The following is a 20,579-nucleotide window of genomic DNA, read 5'->3' on the forward strand; positions in this document are numbered from 1 at the left end:
AATATAGGTTGAAGAATAGGGGGTGGAAATTGTATTGAGAACTTCACAAAATCAGCCATATCTCCCTGTGGCTCAAGATTGGTTGACCACTGAAGCTAAGCAGGATTGAGCCTGGCCAGTACCTGGATGGGAGGCCTTCTAGGGAAATGTAAGGGTGCTGCCAGAAGAGGTATTAGTGAGGCCAGCAGGGGGTGCTCACCCTATGGTCTGTGTGGGTCCTAATGCCCCAGTATAGTGACTGGGACACTATACTGTAAAAAGGCACTGTTATTTGGATGACATATTCAGATCAGCTCAGATCCTGACTTTCTGTGGTCAATAAATATCCCAGAACACTTCTTGAAAAAAGTAGGTGTGTAACCCTGGTGTCCTGGCCAAAATCCCCCCATTGGCCCTGATCAGTCATGGCTTCCTAATAATCCCCATCCATGAATTGGTTCAATAACTCTACTCTCTCCTCTCCATCAATATCTGGTGTGTGGTGAGTGTACTGGCACACTATGGCTGCTGTTGCATCATCCAGGTGGATGATGCACACTGGTGATGATTGAGGAGAGTTCACTGTCTAAAGTGTTTTGAATGTAGTGTCAGAAAAGCGCTATATAAATGTAATGTTCATTCATTCATAACTCAATTTAATCTTTCTATCTCAGGTAGAACATACGTTTTGCTTTTCAAATCCGTGAAAGCTGAGGATGCAGGTGAAGTCAAGTTCACAGCTGACAAGGCGACATCAACTGCTAAGCTGAAGGTTAAAGGTTTGTAATTGAGGAAAGACTGACAAATGCTGCATGTATTTTGCAATGAGTGTTAAAACTAATGAACAAAAGCTTGTGCTGTGTAGTGTTGGAACTGTTATATAACTAATCCTATTTGTAAGCTGTAGACCCCTAAAGCCCTGTATAATCATTACAGAGCTGCCTGTCAAATTTGTGAAGAAATTGACAGACAAAATCGCCATGTACAAACACCACGCACACTTAAAGTGTCAGGTGTCACGGCTAGTGCTTAAGTCACATGGTACAAGAACAAGTAGGAGATAAAATCCAGCAAGAAGCATGAGATCACCAGTGAGGACATCTACAGGAAGCTCACCATCACTAACCTGGACTCCGACGATGAGGACACATACTTGTGTGACGCCATTGATGATAAGACTTCATGTCAACTACTAGTATAGGGTAAAACACTTTTTTCCAGTAATGAGTACAAATTTCAAGATAAAAGCTTGACAGAATTCATTAAAAAAAAAAGGCAACTAAACAGCTTTTGAAATGGACTGTAAAAAAGAGTGGACATAATGTAATTGCATGTTGTTAATTACATTTTCTAATGTGTTATTTACCTATTTGTTAACAGTTTGTGGATCAGTTTTCATTGATCTGCAAAATAATTAGTTTGAACCTTTATGTAATTTTTGGGGGGTATGTGACTTAAACACATATTCAAAAAATGGTGTCTGTTTTATAAATGTATCCTCACAAATAAAGTATTTCTGTACTAATTATTTTATTAGAATTCTACAACATGAATGCATTTTAAGACATGAAACATAATTATATAATTTTTGATAGAGCACTATATTTTCTCATTATAACCTTCAGAACAAGTTCTCGGTATAGTTCAGGAGCTGAGTTCTGTGGAGGTTATGGAGCCATTTGCTGCTCACTTTGAAGTAGAAGTCAGCGTGGAGACAGTCAAGCCAGTGAAGTGGACTCTGAATGGGGAACAACTGAAAGAGAGTGCAGATATCGAAATGGAGAAAGAGGGGACCATGCACCGCCTCACATTTAAGAAGACCAAAGCCTCTATGTCAGGCCCTGTACAGTTCACTGCCGGAAAGAGCAAATCTACGGCTGAACTTAAAGTGAAAGGTTAGGAATTTACTTTAATGAAAGCAACACTGCAGCTCAAGAAGATTTGCAAAATAGTCCATCCGACAGTTTATGTTTTTAAAGCCACTGTTCATATCGCCCTACAGAGCGTCCAATTGAAGTACTAGAGCCACTGAAGAATGTCACAGCCAAGGAGAAGACCTCCACGACACTGTGCTGCAAGTTCTCCACCCCACCAAAAGAAGTGTGCTGGTTTAAGGGGCAAACTGTTTTGGAGCCTTCCAGCAAGTACAGCATGAAGCAAAAGGACACCAGCGTGCAGCTGACCATCCAGGTTCTTAACGCAGAGGACTCTGGGGAGTATCGCTGCCAGGTTGGAGTCTGTGAGAGCAAAGCCAACCTCAAAGTAGAAGGTAAATTCATTAAGGCATTTAAAGTGTGTTGTTTATTTTGCTTTGTTAAGGAAAAAACATGTTGCATCACCTTTATACACTCACCCTATCAGGTTTAGGGCTGCTTGTGGCTATGTCGCTCTGACTGTTGCTGAGAATTCTTCATTTTTAGACCCTGACATTAATGTTTTGGTGATTTGATTGTGCATATCAGTGGCAGTTATTAACTTGTATTGTTGTATTGGGAAAACAAAAGTGTTAAGGATGAGGTTTGTGATTTTTGCAGCAATAGTAACATCTTCAAATGGAATTGCGAACATTTTTGACAGGTTTTCTAAACACTCCCCCATCTTCCAGTGGTTGGACAAAAAGATAAAGACACCTTAAACTCATGCAGTTGGATGAGACAATGTTGCTACAGTATGTCATGCTATTTTCAAAGAGCCAAAGTGGTAACACTTTTCATGGAAATCAATTTAAGGATTACTCATAGCTGTCACTGCATTTTAAGCTGCACTGATTTTTTTTTTTTACTTTGTGGTAAAGTAAAAATACTTTCTACATTGAATAAGTGTAAACTTGAAAATATTAAATAATTTCTACATCTGTACCTGATTCAAACATCTCAAATTAATGCTATAGTTAGCCTATAAGTAAAAAAAAATATATATATTTTTTTTTTTATCTTTACAATGCGTCATCATGTACAGTATAAATCCTAAAGTCATATTTATTTGCTAATTTGAGAACATTTCTCATGCAAATAATATAAAGTACATATAAAAAGTACATTATACTTACTTTTTTGAAGCTTTGAATCTTTTTATTGTTCTTTTTTCAGGGTTTCTTTTTCTTTCTTTTGATACGTTTGGTAACTTCTTGTTTTGTGAAGTCTAAAATGTACTTTTTACTCAAAATTTCCCATTCGTGATCAAAAATATTATCTATTGATTGTTACTTCATTGTGTTTTGTGCAAGTGTTCAGGTCTGCGTGTGCAGCTCTGAATAGGGTGTCTGTCACCATTAAAGCAAGGTGATGTTGTCTAATAGCCTACATGGTATGCATTCAGCTTCCCTGTGGAAGGTTTCCATGTGTCATGTGGTAAATTACTAAGTATATTAAATAAGCATTGAAATGCTAGTACACATTTAAAAGCATTGTTTAATTCAATGCTACATTGCTGGAGTAAAATGTACAAACAAAGAGTGAGCAAAAGTAGTAGTTTTTTAAACCCTGTTGTGTAAAAGGAATTATTTTAATACTGAAATATTTTGCAGTGTACTTGTTCTACCTAATCATAACAAATAATGTGTTACGAAAAAGTTCAACATAATCCATGTTTTACTGAGTTTCCGTAATGATTTGATCTGGTCAAAAGCTCAATTCTTTAAAAACTATTTATTTTTCTTTATGTCACCATGATTGTGCATTCTGGTGTTAATTTGTCACAGAACGTAAAATCCTGATCACTAAACATCTGGAAGATGTGGAGGTAAATGAAGACAGTGATGCTTTGTTCACCTGTGAAGTTAACTATGATGATGAAGAGGTCCAGTGGATGCTTAATGACAAGCCGCTTTTCAACAATGAGGTCAATGCCATCACTCATGCAGATAAGACCCATACACTTACCCTCAAGAATCTGACCCCTGAGGATGGTGGGAAGGTCTCATTCAGCATTAGGGATGTAAGAGAAACAGTCTGCTTGAGTGTCAAAGGTGAGGTGGTACAATGTGTGAATTCACTCTTTTAAGATAAACAGGTAAACAGGAGATGTAATGCAGCTATGCATTAGGAGCTAATGCAGCTATGAAACTCTGATATACCTTTTGAAAGATTCATAATGTTTCTTGACCATGTGCTGTTGCATAGGTTTTCAGTTTAATGCCCTAATTTCTGTTTATTGAAATTCAGAGAAGAAGGCTGTCTTCCTGAAGTTGCTGGATGATGTGGTGGCAGAGGTGAATGGCACAGTTACCCTAAATTGTGAAGCCTCAAAGCCAAGGGTGGCCCCTGTGTGGCACAAAGATGGTACTGTCCTGGCAACAGGCAAAAAGTATGAGCTCCTGCATGATGGCAAGTCCTTGGGACTAACTATCCATGACATCACACAAGCTGACGCTGGGGAGTACAGCTGCGATCTTGGCACAGACCTCGCCAAGTCCAAGGTCACTGTTAGAGGTATGACAGCAAACTGTCGTACTATGTGTTACAATGGCACACTGTAGTTTCATTTGTTGTAGTTTGTTGTATAATCACAGTGTTTCATATTAATACAAATTTTTAACAATGATTAGGGTTAGATTTTTTTTTAATCTTGGCAATGCTCACAGTAAAAAGCTAATTGATAGGGTAGGTTCATCCAAAAATTAAAAACCTGTCACAATTTACTTACCCTCATTTTGTCAACCCCAGACATCCACATTGGGATCACCAAGCGTCTTAAATCTGTAGAAGCCAAGGCAGGTGAAAACTGTACATTTGAGTGTATCTTGTCCCGGGAAAGCATACCCGAGTGTGTCTGGACCCTCAAAGGCCAGCCTGTCACTGCTGGAGGCCGCTTTCAGATAAGCAGCAAAGGGCGCAAGTATACATTAACAATCAAAGGTGTCTCGGCTTCTGACTCTGGTGAGGTCGTCTTCTCTCACAAGGACATGAGCTCAAAGACAACTCTGTCTGTTGAGGGTGAGCAAGTAGATGTAGCTAAAAAGTGGCAACTGAGTGTAAAATGAAAACAAGATTTAATTGAAATATGCTTTTAACATGCATACATTTTTTTTCCTTAACAAAACATGTCTTATTTTTGGGACCAGGTGAAGCTCCTACCCTTTCCAAAGAGCTTCAAGATGTCAGTGCTAAAGTTAGTGAAGACGCCACATTCTCCTGTGAGCTTTCTCAAGCTGGACTGGATGTGAAGGATGGCAAATCTATCAGGAAGAGCCAGAAATACGAAATCAGCCAGGAACAGACACTTGTGAAGCTAACTGTCCATAATGTCACTGAAAAAGCCGTTGGAGAAAACAGTTGTGAAGTAACTGGTGGTTCAACCTCAAAGTCTAATCTGGAGATCAAAGGCAAGGATTTAATCTAATTTCACTTTAGCTGTCCCATACAAAACTGGCATACACATTATGCTAAATTCTGCTTTCAAGGGTTTAGATTCTATCATCACACCCTTAGATATAAGCCACAATGAATTAATCTAGAGGGGATATATTTACCTTGGTATTTTCTCCCTTCTGTAGAACTTGCAAACAAATTCATTCGTGAGCTAAAGGATGCCACTGCAGAAGAGAAAGGTGCTGTCTCCTTTGAATGTGAGACTGCTCAACCTGTCTCTAAATTCACCTGGATGAAAGGTATGAACGAGATCAAGGCAGGAGGAAGGTATGAGTTGACACAGAAGGGAACCATCCTCATCCTCATAGTGAAGGATCTGGAGAAGAATGACAGTGCGGTATACACCTGTGACATTGGCTCTACGAGTAGTACAGCAAAGTTGACGGTGAAAGGTAAGATTCTGGCTATCTTTGAGAAGAAAACAGATAATTACAAAAACTTTTTATGTTGTTTTAATTGCCATGTTTCAGATGGTAAAAAGATTGCAATCAATACCTTTAAATGTGAACTAAGTTTCTTTACCAAATCTGAGAATGCTTTGCCCCTCAAAGCTCTTTAAAGGTGTTTCTGGGAAGGACTATTTGCCTTTAAATTTTTTTGGATGCATGACATCTATTGTATTGTTTACTGTAAAGCAGTTCAGTGGAAAGGAGGCGCAAACCGGCTTGACAATAAAAATTATAAAACCAAAAGACACAAACACACACATAGGACGGCCAGCTGCCCGTAAATGATCTCTCTCTGTCGTACCACCATCCGCAGTCAGCCTTTATCCCTCTTGGAGGCTTGATTAGCCTGATAAAGAGTCGGGTGTGTAAAATCACAACCTGGCCCTGCCCTCCGCCCTGTCACATTAACTCTGCTTTGTGTTCCTGTGTGGTCAAGCCACATTACTGACAGGAATTTCACTGATGGATTCATGGATTAAATTCATGGGAGTTGGTATGAATGGAATTTTGGGGGAAATATTGGATATATTGTTCTGTATCAGCCTGCCAGAGATATCTCCTGTTCTACTGTGCTAGCACTTCTTCTTGCATGAACAGTATTGGTACCTTAAAAGCCATTGAAAGTTTAATGTAAGTTATTTTGATGAAAAGTGTTTTTGAAGAACGTACTTGGACATTTTATATCTAGTAATTCAACAGTACCTGGACCAAATGTTACATGTTCATTTCATATGGTTGTTCAATGCATATATTTACAAAACCACACACCAACTTTTAGAGTCCAGACATAATGAGCAGTTTTTGGACATGGATGAAGTGGTCAATATGTCAAGGGTAGTCTTTCATTTTCATTTGTACCAGATTTACTGGATCTTGTGCTTCTCATTATAATTACTGTGATAGGAATGTTTCCCTTCTTTTTGCTTGTGTGCATGCTTTATCTTGTACTATGGAAATCTGGACATGAATGTTACCAGTAGAATCCTTGTCTTAATTATCTGGAATATAATTTGGGTTTTATTGGAAAGATCAGCTAGTTGTTATGAAGATAACATCTTGAGATATATCTGTTACATCAATTTATATCTATACCTTTGTCTTTGCTTTTGTCAGTAAACGTGTCAGCAGTCTGTCATTTTGTCATAAACCAAATCTTTGAAATAACACATGTATTTTAATACTGTTGATTGTTTTCTATTGGTTGTTGCTTGTTTGTGATTCTTGTCTGGATTTGTCTTCATACCTGTGCTGGGTATATTGGAAATGTTGGATTTTTATGTTAATATTTTTACTATATGCAAAAAAGCATTCAATTTATTATCATTCAAATGTGATTAAAGATTATGTTAAACACATTCTTGATACAAAATAACAAAGGAGCATCAAAGTATCATAACATCCATATTTCACAACTTGCCCTCCATGCTATCTGTTGAATATTATAACTTTGAAGAATTTTAATGTTCATAATACATTCTTCAGTGCTACCTGCCAAGTTCAAAGAACAGTTGAAAAACCAGCAGGTTATAGAGGGAGGGACAGTCTTACTTTCCTGTGAACTTTCAAAACCTAGCTGCCAGATGCAATGGAAGAAGGGATCAGAAAGTCTTAAATCTGGAGGGAGATATCAGATGATGCAGAAAAAGACCACATTTGAGCTACAGATCTCAGACTTAGTGGCTGAGGATAGTGCAGAATATTCCTGTAAATGTGGAGAACAGAGAACAACAGAAAACATCATTGTCAATGGTATGGATAAAAGCCAATTCATTTATATGCATTTATTATACAGTAGACTGATTCGCATATTGAACTTAGTGTTTGTTCTGGGGTAAGTTCTGGGGCAAGTGATGTGCTGAGCAGCCAATGCAATTGCAGTCTTGCAATAGTGTAAGTTTACTGGTTACTAGGTCTTATCCGTTTCTTAATGTTATACACCTTTGGTTTATTTCATCACACAATTGCTCCTCAGCATTACCAGTGGTCTTCAAGCGTGAGATACATAGCCATGAGTGTGAAGAAGGAGACAGTGTTACATTGCACTGTGAACTGTCGAAAACTGGAATTCCTGTTGTTTGGAAGAAAGGAACACAAGCAATCCATTCTGGGGAGAAGTTCCTCATCAAGCAACTTGGACCAACTGTTGAGCTGAAGATCACCAATCTCAAGCCTGAGGATGCTGGACAATACACATGTTTGTGTGGGACCTCAAAAGACCTCAGCAAACATTAAGATTAAGGGTATGAGACCAATTAACCTTTTAAATGTGCAAAGACTTTTTATTTTCAATTGAACCTTTACTGTTTCTTTGGTTTTCTGACCTTTTCTGGTTAGAAAATGAAAGCCAATATAAAGATCAAGGGTTTGAACCATTCCTATTCTTTGTGGGAGTTTTTAATCGTAAACAATTCCCTTCTAGCCTGTTGAGTTGTATATTGTTGTTTTGTAAATGGGATACTTGTCATTTGGTAGACCGTTCTTAAACAAAGAAATGCACAAATGCACAAAGTTTTGATTCAAAACTTCCAATCACTGGTTAGCTTTCTAAAGAGAACTTTTAAAAGGAGGTTTACAAGGAATTATGTGAAATACACAAAAACTAAAATTATGAATGGCAGTGCAAAATTTGTCTTGTAAGATGTTCAATGTTTGTCATTTTGTTAACAATCTTTACTTTTGTTGTCTCTGGGATGCTTTTAGAATGTTTTCTGGGTCAGATTGTCTTTTTGTGCAGAGTAAATTATACTAACACATTATTGAAATCAATTCAATATCAATTGCTTCTCAGCATTACCACTGATCTTCAAAAGGGAACTGCAGAACCAGGAGTGTAAAGAGGGGGACAGTTTAACTCTTCATTGTGAGCTCTTCAAACCAGGAGTTCCAGTGGTTTGGAGAAAAGGAACACAAGTGATTCATTCTGGAGAAAAATACCACGCTGAGCAAGTTGGATGTACTTTAGAGTTGAACATCACTAATCTTAAACCTGAGGATACTGGAGTCTATAGTTGTGATTGTGGCTTTAACAAGACTTTAGCTACCATTAAAGTCAATGGTAGGAATGACATACTAAATGAACGCACACCATAATAATCCCACTTATTTTCTATTCTCTCAACCCTGTTTTGAATACTGTTTATGTCTATGGTATTGCCACTGTGACGCAAAGTCTAAAATGTTGATCAGGGATCATCATTTTTTATGGCTAGATTTCTGGTATTCACAGTGATTGCTTTATTAGTGGGAAAATTATGACCCCCCAAAACATTTTTATGTTCTTTTGTCAAGGTTGTAAAGAATACTAATGTTACAACAAGGTCCATAATCTCAAAATGTACCAGTTTTCTTCACTTTTTGCTGTTTTTGTAAGATGGTTCAACATCTTGTTTCCAACATCTATTCATTGTTTCTTAGCATTGCCAGTAGTCTTCACACATGATCTGCAGAACCTGGAGCGTGATGAAGGAGGCAGTGCTACTCTGTCCTGTGTGCTTTCCAAAGCTGGTGTCCCGGTGCAATGGAAAAAAGGAAACCAGGTTATCCAGTCTGGAGGGAGGTACATTATCAAGCAGACTGCCTTAAAGGTGGAACTGAAAATCACTGAGCTCAAAGTTGAAGATGAAGGAGACTACACATGTGTATGTGGGGACAAGAAAACCACAGCCAATATTAAGATCAAGGGTATGAACCATTCCTATTTTTTCTGTGAGTTTTTGGGGGTTCTTGGAAATTGGGTTACTTGTCATTTGGTTGACACTTTTTATACAAAGCATCTTTCAGTATACGCTGAGAGCAAGGTCAGTCTTTCTGAAGCATCTTCAAAGTTGAATTTCTTGCTCTCCAGTCCAACGTTATCAGAGCAGGATTGTGCCTTAATTAGCTCATAGGTAATAGATAAGTGTTATATAAAGCATTCCCCTCTGTTGTCACTGTCTTCATGATACATTTACGTTTTTGTCAATGATTTCAACATTTAGACCTGCTAAGCATAGCAATTCATGTAGAGTTTTACATACTGTCTTGCTGCTCTCAGTTTAGTGTTGTTAGTGGTTTTATTTGTTGCCGTTCTCAAGTTGATCATTTCAGATGTCTCTCATACAGTGCACAGCCTTGATTATTTTTTATATGTGTACATTCATGACCCTGTCTTCAGGACACAATTTTGTCAAACCCTATTACAGATGAAATGCTAAAGAAAGCCAAAACCTGAGAAGTTATTCATAAGGAAGTGAATCCTTCTGCAAATGTCTAGATTTAACTTTCTGGTAGTTTATTGATTCCTGCTGTGTCTCTGCCTGCTATGTCTCTGCCTGCTATGCTGTAATGGCATAGTTTGACAGTTTCGGTGTTGCCTAAGCAATTTTTTTCTTTGTTTCTTCCAGTTTGTGATCTCTTCTTCAGTTAAACGAATACATTTCATAAGTTCATATGTCAAGTAGAGTTTTGGAAAACTTGAATTTCTTATCATTTCATCAGAAGAGACCACAACAGATATATCTACCACTGCTGATTGTACTTCAGATATTTGTTGGTCACCATTTCTTCTCAGATAACTGTGCCGGTTTGTGTCCTTTCATTAATCTAACTGTTCCATCTGTTGGCTATAGTTAAACTATCTTAGTCATCAGCTTGTGCAGTCCATTTCTTCATAAATGTTTGGACATTCAGAAATGAGTTGAATTTGGCAGAATGAACTGTTTTTAATGTATTTATTTATTTATATCATTAATGTTCTGACAAAGACAGTAAGCACAATGAAAGTCACATTGCATTACATTGTATGCAAGTGGCCTGACTAAGCTGAATAAGGATACGTGTTTTCTCTGACATTTTCTGGGTCATGATTGTGTTAATATCTGTGATTACGTCTTAGAAAATCTTTGCTTTTGCCATAGTTCTACAGCAGGCCACTGAAAAGGGGCATCAGTCTATGGTACAGATCTATGGTGCAAATCTTCTGTGCTTCATCTTTTTGGTCAGCAGCATGAGTTCTTGTTTGGATGCTCCATGCTGAGCTGTTTTGAAAGATTTTTAGGCATTCAGACACCATGCATGAATGGTGCTATAAAATAAGTTTTAATGCAGAACTGAATCTGAATGTTCTGAATTTGCCACCATTGTCTTTGATTTATTTGTCTGATATGGGCATTATTATCTGTGTTTTATGATCCTTGGTTCAGCCAAGGGCCACAGTTTACATGAATTTGTCTTTTGTCACAGCTGCAAAGTTCTCAACTCTTTCTATTGCCCCTGAAAGAAACTTTCAGAAGCAGCAGAGAGAGCAGCAGGAAGACCTCCGTGGTATGAGACTGATGTGCATTTCCTGTTTGTTGTGCAGGATCTTTATGTGCTAATTACAAAATGAATTCCAGTTAAAGAGCTTAGCAATGCTTTGTTGTGAATTGGGCATATGTTATGTGTGGCCAATTACTCGCTTTTGCATGGTCTGCAATTATACAGCGCCTTTTTAACCTTTGCGGTATTCAAAGTGCTTTACACTGCGTCTCATTCACCCATTCATACACACATTCACACACCAATGATGGCAGAGCTGCCATGCAAGGCACTAGCCTGCCATTGGGAGCAACTTGGTGTTCAGTGTCTTGCCCAAGGACACTTCGGCGTGTGGATTCGTGTGGGCTAGGAATTGAACCACCAAACCTGCGATTAGTGGCCAACCCACTCTACCAACTGAGCCAAAGCCACCCCATGGCTTTTTTTGCATGGCAAAATAAGTTTTTCATGTGCACTCCATGTTGTGATGTCTTCATTTTGATAGTTACTACAGCTTTCGTAAGAAGTTTCAACTTGCTAGTGCATCAATACTACTTTGCAAATACTTTCTAAAGATCTTAATTTTGTACATTTCTTGTTTTGATTTTGGTTGCATTTGCGTTTTAAGGTTTTGTGCTATTTACTGAACTGTTGCTTTTACTTTTACTGCCGAACAAGTGGCACTTTATAAATTTAAGTACATCGTTACTGCTGTTTTAGGTTTTACGTTTTTTTTAACAAAGGATATGTTTATATCACATTGTATGTGTGGCCTCTTATTTTCTTTCACTTAAAATCGGTAGCCATTGATGCATTCTTCTCCTTTGACTTTATATGCAGTACTGCTTTATCACTTTGTTGTTATACTTAAGAAGAATGTTAATTTTACCTGGTTAACTCACTTCAAGTCTCAAACAATGTCAGAGGTAAAGAGGATAATAGATAGTCTTTGTTGCAAAAGACTATTTGCACACTTGATGCTCTGTTCACCTTATTTGAATCTGCTTAGCAGACAGTTTTGGGAATGACTGTACTAATGACTACAAACGCATTAATGTGATGGTCACTTCCACAAACATATGGTTATAATCAAATTACTTTTAGTTTGTGGTGGCCTTTTGCACTTCATAAGTCTTTTTTAGTTTAATGGTGGTATTGTAATTTAAACTGTCAGGTGGTGTTTGTTTTTCATGTGAACTTGTTTTTTAGTTCTGTAATTGTATCTAGTTCACATTTTCTGCAAAATTCTTTCTGATATCTGCAATAGTTTGACGCAAGTTTACCTTCATATTTTGTCTGTTGAAGCTGATTTATCTGAATTAGACGTGGCTAGTGCACAGATGTTTTTAATGGCTTAGTGAGCCCTTAAAAGTCTTAAATCTTTTAAATGATCACTTAGAATTTACAGCCATGTTGCTTTTATGTTTATACGTGAGACAAGATAGGATTTATACAGTATATAACCTGTTGTTGCTTTGATGCTATATCTTAGAGATTTCACAGCTTTTCTTTATTAGGTGTATTATCTAGAAAGGAACATGATAAGACTAAGACTGCCTGAACACCATCTTTGATACCACAGAATGGTGTAAATATTGACTGTTGTGAAATACCTTCTACTTTAGACGATTTTAATCAGTGCTTACCTCAACAGTTCCTCCAGTTAAGTTTACCCAAGAACTGTTAAGCCAAGCATGTGATGAAGATGGCAGTGTTACTCTCCACTGCGAACTCTCGAAACCCGAGGCTCCTGTGGAATGGAGGAAAGGAGCACAAGTGATCCATTCTGGAGGAAATTATCTCATCAACCCAGTTGAATCTACTGTTGAACTTAAGATCAATGACCTCAAACCTGAAGATGCTGGAGTCTATGTTTGTGATTGTGGAGACAACATGACCACAGCTAATATAAAAGTCAATGGTACGATCGAACTATTATTTGTAATCCCATCAACATATAAGAAACCGCTTATTTTGTGATCTCAATGACAGATAAGCGGTCTTATAAGGTCTTCATTTACTGTAATTGTAGGTAGGGTATTGAGCTGTGTTTTATTTAGTCTTCGATAATGTGTTGCTTTGCTTTGGAAAAGTTGTTTTGGGTTTCTAGTTTTTCAGTTGTATCGTTGTGATTGTGCTTTTTGTTAAAAATCTTACAAGGTGGTTAAAGTACGCAAGGTAAAAGCCTTTGCAAAAGAAGTATTTTACATCTATCAGTGGAAGGAATTTTCTTGTAATCAATTATTATCTTGCAAGATGCTGTTTCTGGTTCAACAACTTAGCCTGATTCCTCAGCATTACCGGTGGTCTTCAAACATGAGCTGCAGAACCAAGAGTTTCAAGAGGGGGACAGTGTTACTTTGCACTGTGAACTCTCAAAACCTGGAGATCCTGTGGTTTGGAGGAAAGGAACACAGATGATCCATTCGGAAGGAAAGTTCCTCATAAAGCAAGTTGGGTCTACTGTTGAGCTGAAGATCACTGATCTCAAACCTGAAGATGCAGGAGACTATGTTTGTGATTGTGGAGACAACGTGACAACCGCCAACATCAAGGTTAATGGTAGGAGAAGCCAAGTTCTTCGAATTCTCCATCAATCTCATCCATTTTTTTAAATGCATCATCACAGTGATCCCATGGTTGTGAAGTTTGAATGATTCCCTGGTGTATCATGTTGGTGTACTTCAGATTTTTTTATTTCATTGTTGTTTCGACTCTGGCATGCATGATGTCTTGGTCTTACTTGTTTGAAAAATCTTTATCTATAACTTAAAGCACTGAATCTTTGTGCATGGAAGTACATCTCTGCCATATTATACCACTCTTTGAATTGGCAGCTCTTCCAATCATTTTCATGCTAAAGCTGAAGAATCTGAACACGGTTGAGGGAGGAAATCATCTTCCAATGTGAGCTCTCCAAACCAGACGTTCCAGTTGATTGGGGCAGGGGTGAGATTAGCCTTTGCCCCTGTGCTAAATATCAACTAAAGCAGGATGGCCATATAGCCCAACTGATCATACATGACCTTGACCCAGAAGACACTGGTGACAACATTTGTGATAGTGTAGACCAACAAAGCGTTGCACATCTTGTAGTTAAGGGTAGGCTTTGGGTGAACCTTCTGTCAAATTAAAGTTTCTGTAGACCTGTATCTTTTGCAGCTGTCATAGTGACAGACTACAGAAGATACAGGTCTACAGCTGTTTTACATACTCACCAATTTGCAGCACATCCAGTTCTTTTTAAAACGACTCTGCGTGATCTGGAAACTGAGGCTGAGGAAAATGCAGTTTTCAGATGCGAACTTACCAGACCTGAAGCAAAAAAAATTTGGAGGAATGACAAGACTGTAAAAGAAGCAAGAAGCAAATATCAACTCAAGCAAAATGGGGCAGTGGCCGAGCTTATCATCTACAAGCTGCAGGGAAGAGACTCTGGCGAGTAATCCTGTGAGACAGAACATGATAGGACATCGGCCAAACTCACCGTGAAGTGTAGGGATCACCTGATATAGGTCCTCATCCCTCCTAACTTACCTGATCATCATCATTTGATCATCACACTTCTGTACTACACCATCCTATACCTATATCTCTCATCTACCCCTTTTTTACTTTCTCATGCTATTCTTTGTCCTTGATCTCAGAACGCTTTGAGCATGTTTGCCTTGAAGTTGTATGTTGCTTTCTTTTGTTAAAACATGAATTTACATTTAACGGTCTGTGTTGGACAGAACCTAAAATCACAATCTTAACTGGTTTGAAGAGCTGCATTGTCAATGAAGGCGAGGATGTCCATTTTGAATGCCTTGTCTCTCATGACAATGCACACATTGTTCAGTGGATGCTTCAAGACGTCCCACTTCAAAATAATGAGATGAATGAAATTCGAGCAGAGGGCAAAAGGCACACACTCACACTAAGAAGTGTTACTCAAACCGACGCTGGCACAGTGTCCTTCCACATCGGTGCCAACAATTCTTTTGCTTGTCTTACAGTCAAAGGTAAAACTGAAGAATTTTTTTGATTCTCTAGGTGACAGTCTTGTTTCAAAAAAATCATTTCACATCTTGATTTTTAACCATCACAATCTTACATTTGTATTGCAAGCACATGCACAATGTTGCAGTGTGCCGTCTACTTCATTAAAGACTTCATCTTCTGTCTATATATCTATACACTTTATTCCATACATTCCACAACATACTATCAATATTGTATTTTTCATTTGTCATTTCTAGGATGCATGCTTTAAAGTGCCACGTTTCAAAATATTTTAAATTATAATCCATTTTAGATAATCATATGGGCTAGGTTAGGTTCTTCTGTGTTGGTTATTCAGTCTTCAACTACACCAGATGGCACTTAATGCCACTTTGGCACGTAACTAGCCATTCCATACTTCCTCTGAACTACAACCAAAGCATTAACCACAGCAAGGAAATTTGTCCATGCATGTGAATTATTTGTCTTATCTTCACTTGTCAATTCTTATCTTGACCACTGATGGTATGTAATTTTAAGCTTTATAATTGCGAAGACTAAATTTAGATGTGAAAGAAGAACCAAGTTTATTATTTGAAGGTTGACCATTCTGCATTCTGGTTTTATTTTGAATGAATATGAACTATGACAGCAAAGAGTGCTGAAAAATGTTTCGTGATTTCAGTTTCAAGCATTGCAAGCCAAGGTTGTTTTTTTGTTGTTTTTTCTGACTGCGATTAGAATAAAAAAAAAAAAAATAGTTAACGCCTCATGATATTCTAATATGCATGTCTTTTTCACTGTTTCCTGCCAGCAATCCCAGTGCTATCATTTGCAAAGGAGCTGACAAGCCAAGAAGTCACAGAAGGGGAAGATGCCTCATTAAGTTGTGAGATCTCCCTCCCTGATGACAATGTGAAATGGAAGAAGGGTACACAGGTCCTATCTAATGGAAAGAAGTATTTCATAAAGAGAGATGGCACAATCCAAACCTTGGTAGTCCATAAGCTATCAGTAGAGGATGGTGGGGAGTACATATGTGAAGCAGGAGACAAACAAAGCAAATCCACACTGACCGTTAAAGGTAACAAGCTTGATTCTTCTTTCGAGATGGTCTCCATGTTAGCATATTTCACATGGCTCCTCTGTGGATGCAAAAGTACAAATTATTTACATACATCTCTGGGCATCCCAATTTACGAATACAATAAGTAGCCTTCCTATGTTTTAGATTGTTGATGTTGATATGTTTGGCATAATCCAAGTAATCAGAATACACTATTTAAAATAAGGCATCAATGATACTCTCCAATATTATGGTATTTAATTGTATATAGTCACATCAAAATCCCAAGTTAATTATGATAAATTACAACTGTCAGGAGAGAAAAAAGTGTTAGACAGGCAGCTGCATCAGTAGTGGGAGATTTACCTCATTTGATTTTTCGGATGAGCCTCGATAGTCCCTTTCATCACCTTCCTTCCATCCATTCCCAGAATGTGTGAAAATCACACGAGAATTAAAAGATGTGACTGTGATAAAGAGTGAGGATGCTATCTTCCAGTGTGAGGTGTCCCATAGAGGGGTTACGAATGTTGAGTGGTGGCTCGGCTCCAACCAACTTCAAAACAATGACTTGAATCAAATCAGCTGCCAAGGGAGAGAACACAGCCTAGTGCTGAAAATGGTCTCATCAGATGATTCAGGTGATGTAGCCTTTGTGGTTGGCCATGAGAAGAGCATTGCTTACTTGGTGGTGCAGGAGAAACCCAAAGGTAAAGGATGGCAAGCAATCATGCCATCTTTAGGTAGAAGCTGCACTAATTTTGTGCCGTAATAACAAAAGGCCATTTTATTCTATAATTTTCAGCTTCTTTCCAATATATATATATATATATATATATATATATATATATATATATACTGTATATAAGTTAGGGCCAACTTTTGTTTCATTTTACGCATTTAGCATTTGGACATCTATGCTCTCACTTCTCTCCTTTCTAAAGAGTCAGTTAACTCCCATTTATATAAAGACTTAGTAAAGCCGAAAGTATACTTTGGTTGTCTGTTTGCGACTACATGTATCGCACATTTGTCATTAGCAAGGTCGCACGATTATGTGCAAGACGCAATGGCAGGCAGAAAAACAAAATCTTAATTACATACCACATAAGCTAAATGTTCAGTGACTTTGAGTGTCTGAGTGACAGCACTGTGGCTTGGGTTTCTCCATTCCATAGTTGTATTTTTAGAGAAGCCTCTGGATATAACTGCCAAAGAGGGTCAAACAGTGACCCTGTCCTGCATGACTTCTGACTCTGAGGCCTCTGTTGAGGTGAGGAGAGGATGAATTCAGGAGGCAAGTATCTGCTCTACAAGGATAGAGCCGTCCACCAGCTCTGCATACTTAGATTGGAAGAAGGGGATGCAGGACTATATTCCTGCAAAACCAAAGATGCAGAAAGCTGCGCCACCCTTATTGTAAAAGGAAAACAGGTTTGTAGGCCTATTTGTTGTTTTAAAATGTATCAGCATTTTGGATGCCTAAAGATACACAAAATGCAAATGGTTCCAAGAAGACCCAACTTGATTCTTTGTATAACTCTTTTGAAACAAAGAAGAGAGTGATACCTTCACAGTCCAGCAGTTCATGAGGTATCGCCAGCCTTTTAAAAAGGCATTTTACATCTTTTCTCATCTCCAACATCAGGGCTACCTGCATTCTTCTGCAAGGAATTAGACAACCAGAAGGCAATTGAGGGAGATAGCATCACCTTGCGCTGTGAGCTCTCTAAGCCAGTTGTAGGTGTAGAATGAAGAAAGGGTGGAGTGGTGCTCCTATCCAGTAGGAAATATGAGATGGAAGGATGTGTACTGGAACTCCATATTCATTATTTATCATATTCATAGGGCTGTGCCCATCAGGAGCGCTTTTGCATCATGGTGGGGTATCTTGACCTGAGGCGGCTGACTTCGTTTGGGCTATGGCTTGTGTGGCTTTACCAGCAGCTTGGTGGCGAAATTTGGTGGTGCTGGCGAGGGGTTTTTAGTTGGGCGCTAGCCTGAGACAGAGCGGGAGTGAGCTGGTTGTGATGAAATACTGCTCCGTTTTGGCATATAAAGGAGTCGTGATGTAGCGCTCAGCAAGTCTATCCACAGAGATGTGAAAAGGTTGGCTGGAGACACCGGATCATCAAATAGAGAGGCTTTTTCTGCATCATACATTTCCGTGAGGGTCAACCAGATGTGGCAATCCAAAACCACCAGGTTGCTCATTGACTTGCCAAAGGCCTGTGCAGTCAATTTCGTGGCTCACAGTGCTAAATCCGTAGCGGTGCAGAACTCCTTGAATGTCTCTGGATCATAGCCTTGCTCGTCCATTTGCTTGAGGAGCTTAGCTTGGAAAACTTGTGCTGAACCAGCTGGGCCCGCTGCTGAGTATGCTTTTCCAGCCAGTGCGGACTTCAGTCGACGTGACGTCGTGGTTGTGTAGAAGGACACTCCCTATAGTGTTAGCTTAGTGAAGTAATGTCAAGTGTACTGAATTGTAAAGGAACTAAAAACTCCAGTAGGCCTATCACAGAAAGGAGGCGATGGCAGCATTTCACTAGTAATGAGGAAAATATTCATGCTGCACTTTAATTTTTCTGTCAAAATAAAAGCTCCAGGTGAAGGTGAAGTAAATACAACAGAAATATATTGTGTAAAACATAGGGGTGTGTAAAAATATTGTTTTTCTGGTGCATCGCGATCCTCATTTGACGAATCCCAAGATCGATCTTTCACTCAGTGTGCAACACTCCACTCTGATGAGAGGAAATCACTCGCATTTGCAACCAAATTTCATGCTATGCGACTAAAGTGAATATATTTGGCAACTGGCTGGTAAATGTTTAGATTTCACTCACCAGTAATTGTGTAGTTTAGTCAGAGTGTTCAGCAGCGAGATCCTTTCACAGTATGTTGAGAGTAAAGGTTGTTCCATGTAATGTGTTCAAGGATGTGATCCACGCAACACTTATGTCATTGAATACAGTCTCTTTTAATACTGTTACTGTTGCGTATTAACAAGTTTTTGGGTCACACGTGCCTGGAACTAAATCTTTGTGTTAGCCTCCAAGATTCTTTAATATTAGGATGTCATCACACAAAATAAAATATAATTTGGGTACATAATTGGCTGTCTTTGAAACATGTTGGTGCTACAACTTGAATCTTGTTGGCAAGGGAATTTGTAGCATTTGTTAGTACACAGGAAGGCAGTTTACAACAATGCAAATATTTTTAAAGGAAATTCATGGAAGCATTTAGTCCATGTGCCATGCATTTCTATCCTAAAGCAGTCAGTAAAGTGGCTGCAACATCATGACTTGCTAATTACTAAATTGGCATACTTGTACATAGACTTTATACTCTATACAGTGTGGCTCACATTAATATTTTTGCATTTATACACTAAAAAGTTTTAGTCAAAGTGCACAATCCTTTTCCAGGATTTGGTCCCAGTTTTACATGACATTGCAACTAGGGCTCTGTTGGCTTTAATTGATCTGGTCCTTGATCAGTTTAGAGAAGAGAAGCAAAAGTTGACAAACTTAGTTGACAAGCTTGGAAAAAGCATTGGTTGAAATAATGATGTTGTAATTATAGTCAGTGGCTGAAAACAAATAATTTCCCCTGTTCTGAACTGGATAAAGCACCAAGCTTGTATTTCAGTTGCAAATATGACTGAATACTATCCAATGGCTGAAGGAGGCTTGAGGTAAAGAACTCTACTCCAAAGTGCACTTTGGGTTTTGTGATCCCAATTTTACTTATCCCCACCACCCACCCTCTTTAGATCCCAATGTTGAGGTGGTCAGTGCCATGGAGGACCAACATGTAGCAGAGAACCAGCCTGCAGAGTTCATCTGTCAGTATTCCAGGCCAGTTAAGGCTGTAAGGATGTCACAGGGTAATAGTGGAACAGGACTGGACTGTTGCATGGTTGTACATTAGCTGTGTGGAACCCCAGGATATGGGTACATACTCTTGTGAGGCAGAAGGAACCTCTGTTGTGGCGCACCTAAGGGTGCAAGGTGAGCACACCTGCAGCCAAAAAGAGAATCTGATTGTCATCCATAATTTAAAGCATGGATTGTCACAAAGACACTTAAGAGTCAGCATAGTGGAGACAGGCTCCGTCTCAATCAGCTCCCTACTTCAGTAGTCAGGGCACTGATCAGGGAGTCTGACATTTCTAGGGCTAAAAAAACAATTTCAAAACAATTTCAGTGCACTGAAACGTTCACTCCCTAAATAAATTCCACAATGCACCGTAAAAACCATGGTGCATTGTTGCTCAATATGTTCCCTTACCGGAAATGTCATCATATCTTCTGAAGTCTCTTAAGTCATTAGATGATGAGCACAAGTTTAAAACTATTTCCTCTTTAAAAGAGATGTTGTTTGTAATGTCTTTCATTCATAATAACCATGAAAGTTAAACAATCTTTTAAATATTTGAGTTGTTAAAATAAG

General features: G+C 38.5%; 1 protein-coding gene across 1 annotated transcript in view; it reads left to right on the forward strand.

Moving 5' to 3' along the window:
* The window catches only part of LOC127635033 (obscurin-like), a 55,319-nt gene that overhangs the window by 16,566 nt on the left and 18,174 nt on the right, over positions 1–20,579 (forward strand). Inside the window, exons 23-41 of the mRNA XM_052114826.1 lie at positions 654–758; positions 1,605–1,874; positions 1,982–2,248; positions 3,680–3,946; positions 4,143–4,409; positions 4,644–4,913; positions 5,042–5,302; positions 5,474–5,740; positions 7,280–7,546; positions 7,770–7,991; positions 8,586–8,852; positions 9,212–9,478; positions 11,018–11,098; positions 12,726–12,992; positions 13,367–13,633; positions 15,870–16,139; positions 16,553–16,831; positions 17,770–17,841; positions 19,900–20,013. Coding sequence (XP_051970786.1) covers positions 654–758; positions 1,605–1,874; positions 1,982–2,248; positions 3,680–3,946; positions 4,143–4,409; positions 4,644–4,913; positions 5,042–5,302; positions 5,474–5,740; positions 7,280–7,546; positions 7,770–7,991; positions 8,586–8,852; positions 9,212–9,478; positions 11,018–11,098; positions 12,726–12,992; positions 13,367–13,633; positions 15,870–16,139; positions 16,553–16,831; positions 17,770–17,841; positions 19,900–20,013 — 4,347 coding nt within the window. The remainder of the gene's footprint in view (positions 1–653; positions 759–1,604; positions 1,875–1,981; positions 2,249–3,679; positions 3,947–4,142; positions 4,410–4,643; positions 4,914–5,041; positions 5,303–5,473; positions 5,741–7,279; positions 7,547–7,769; positions 7,992–8,585; positions 8,853–9,211; positions 9,479–11,017; positions 11,099–12,725; positions 12,993–13,366; positions 13,634–15,869; positions 16,140–16,552; positions 16,832–17,769; positions 17,842–19,899; positions 20,014–20,579) is intronic.

The sequence above is a fragment of the Xyrauchen texanus genome, chromosome 42 (genome assembly GCF_025860055.1).
Source record: "Xyrauchen texanus isolate HMW12.3.18 chromosome 42, RBS_HiC_50CHRs, whole genome shotgun sequence".
NCBI classification, from domain to species: Eukaryota; Metazoa; Chordata; class Actinopteri; order Cypriniformes; family Catostomidae; genus Xyrauchen; species Xyrauchen texanus.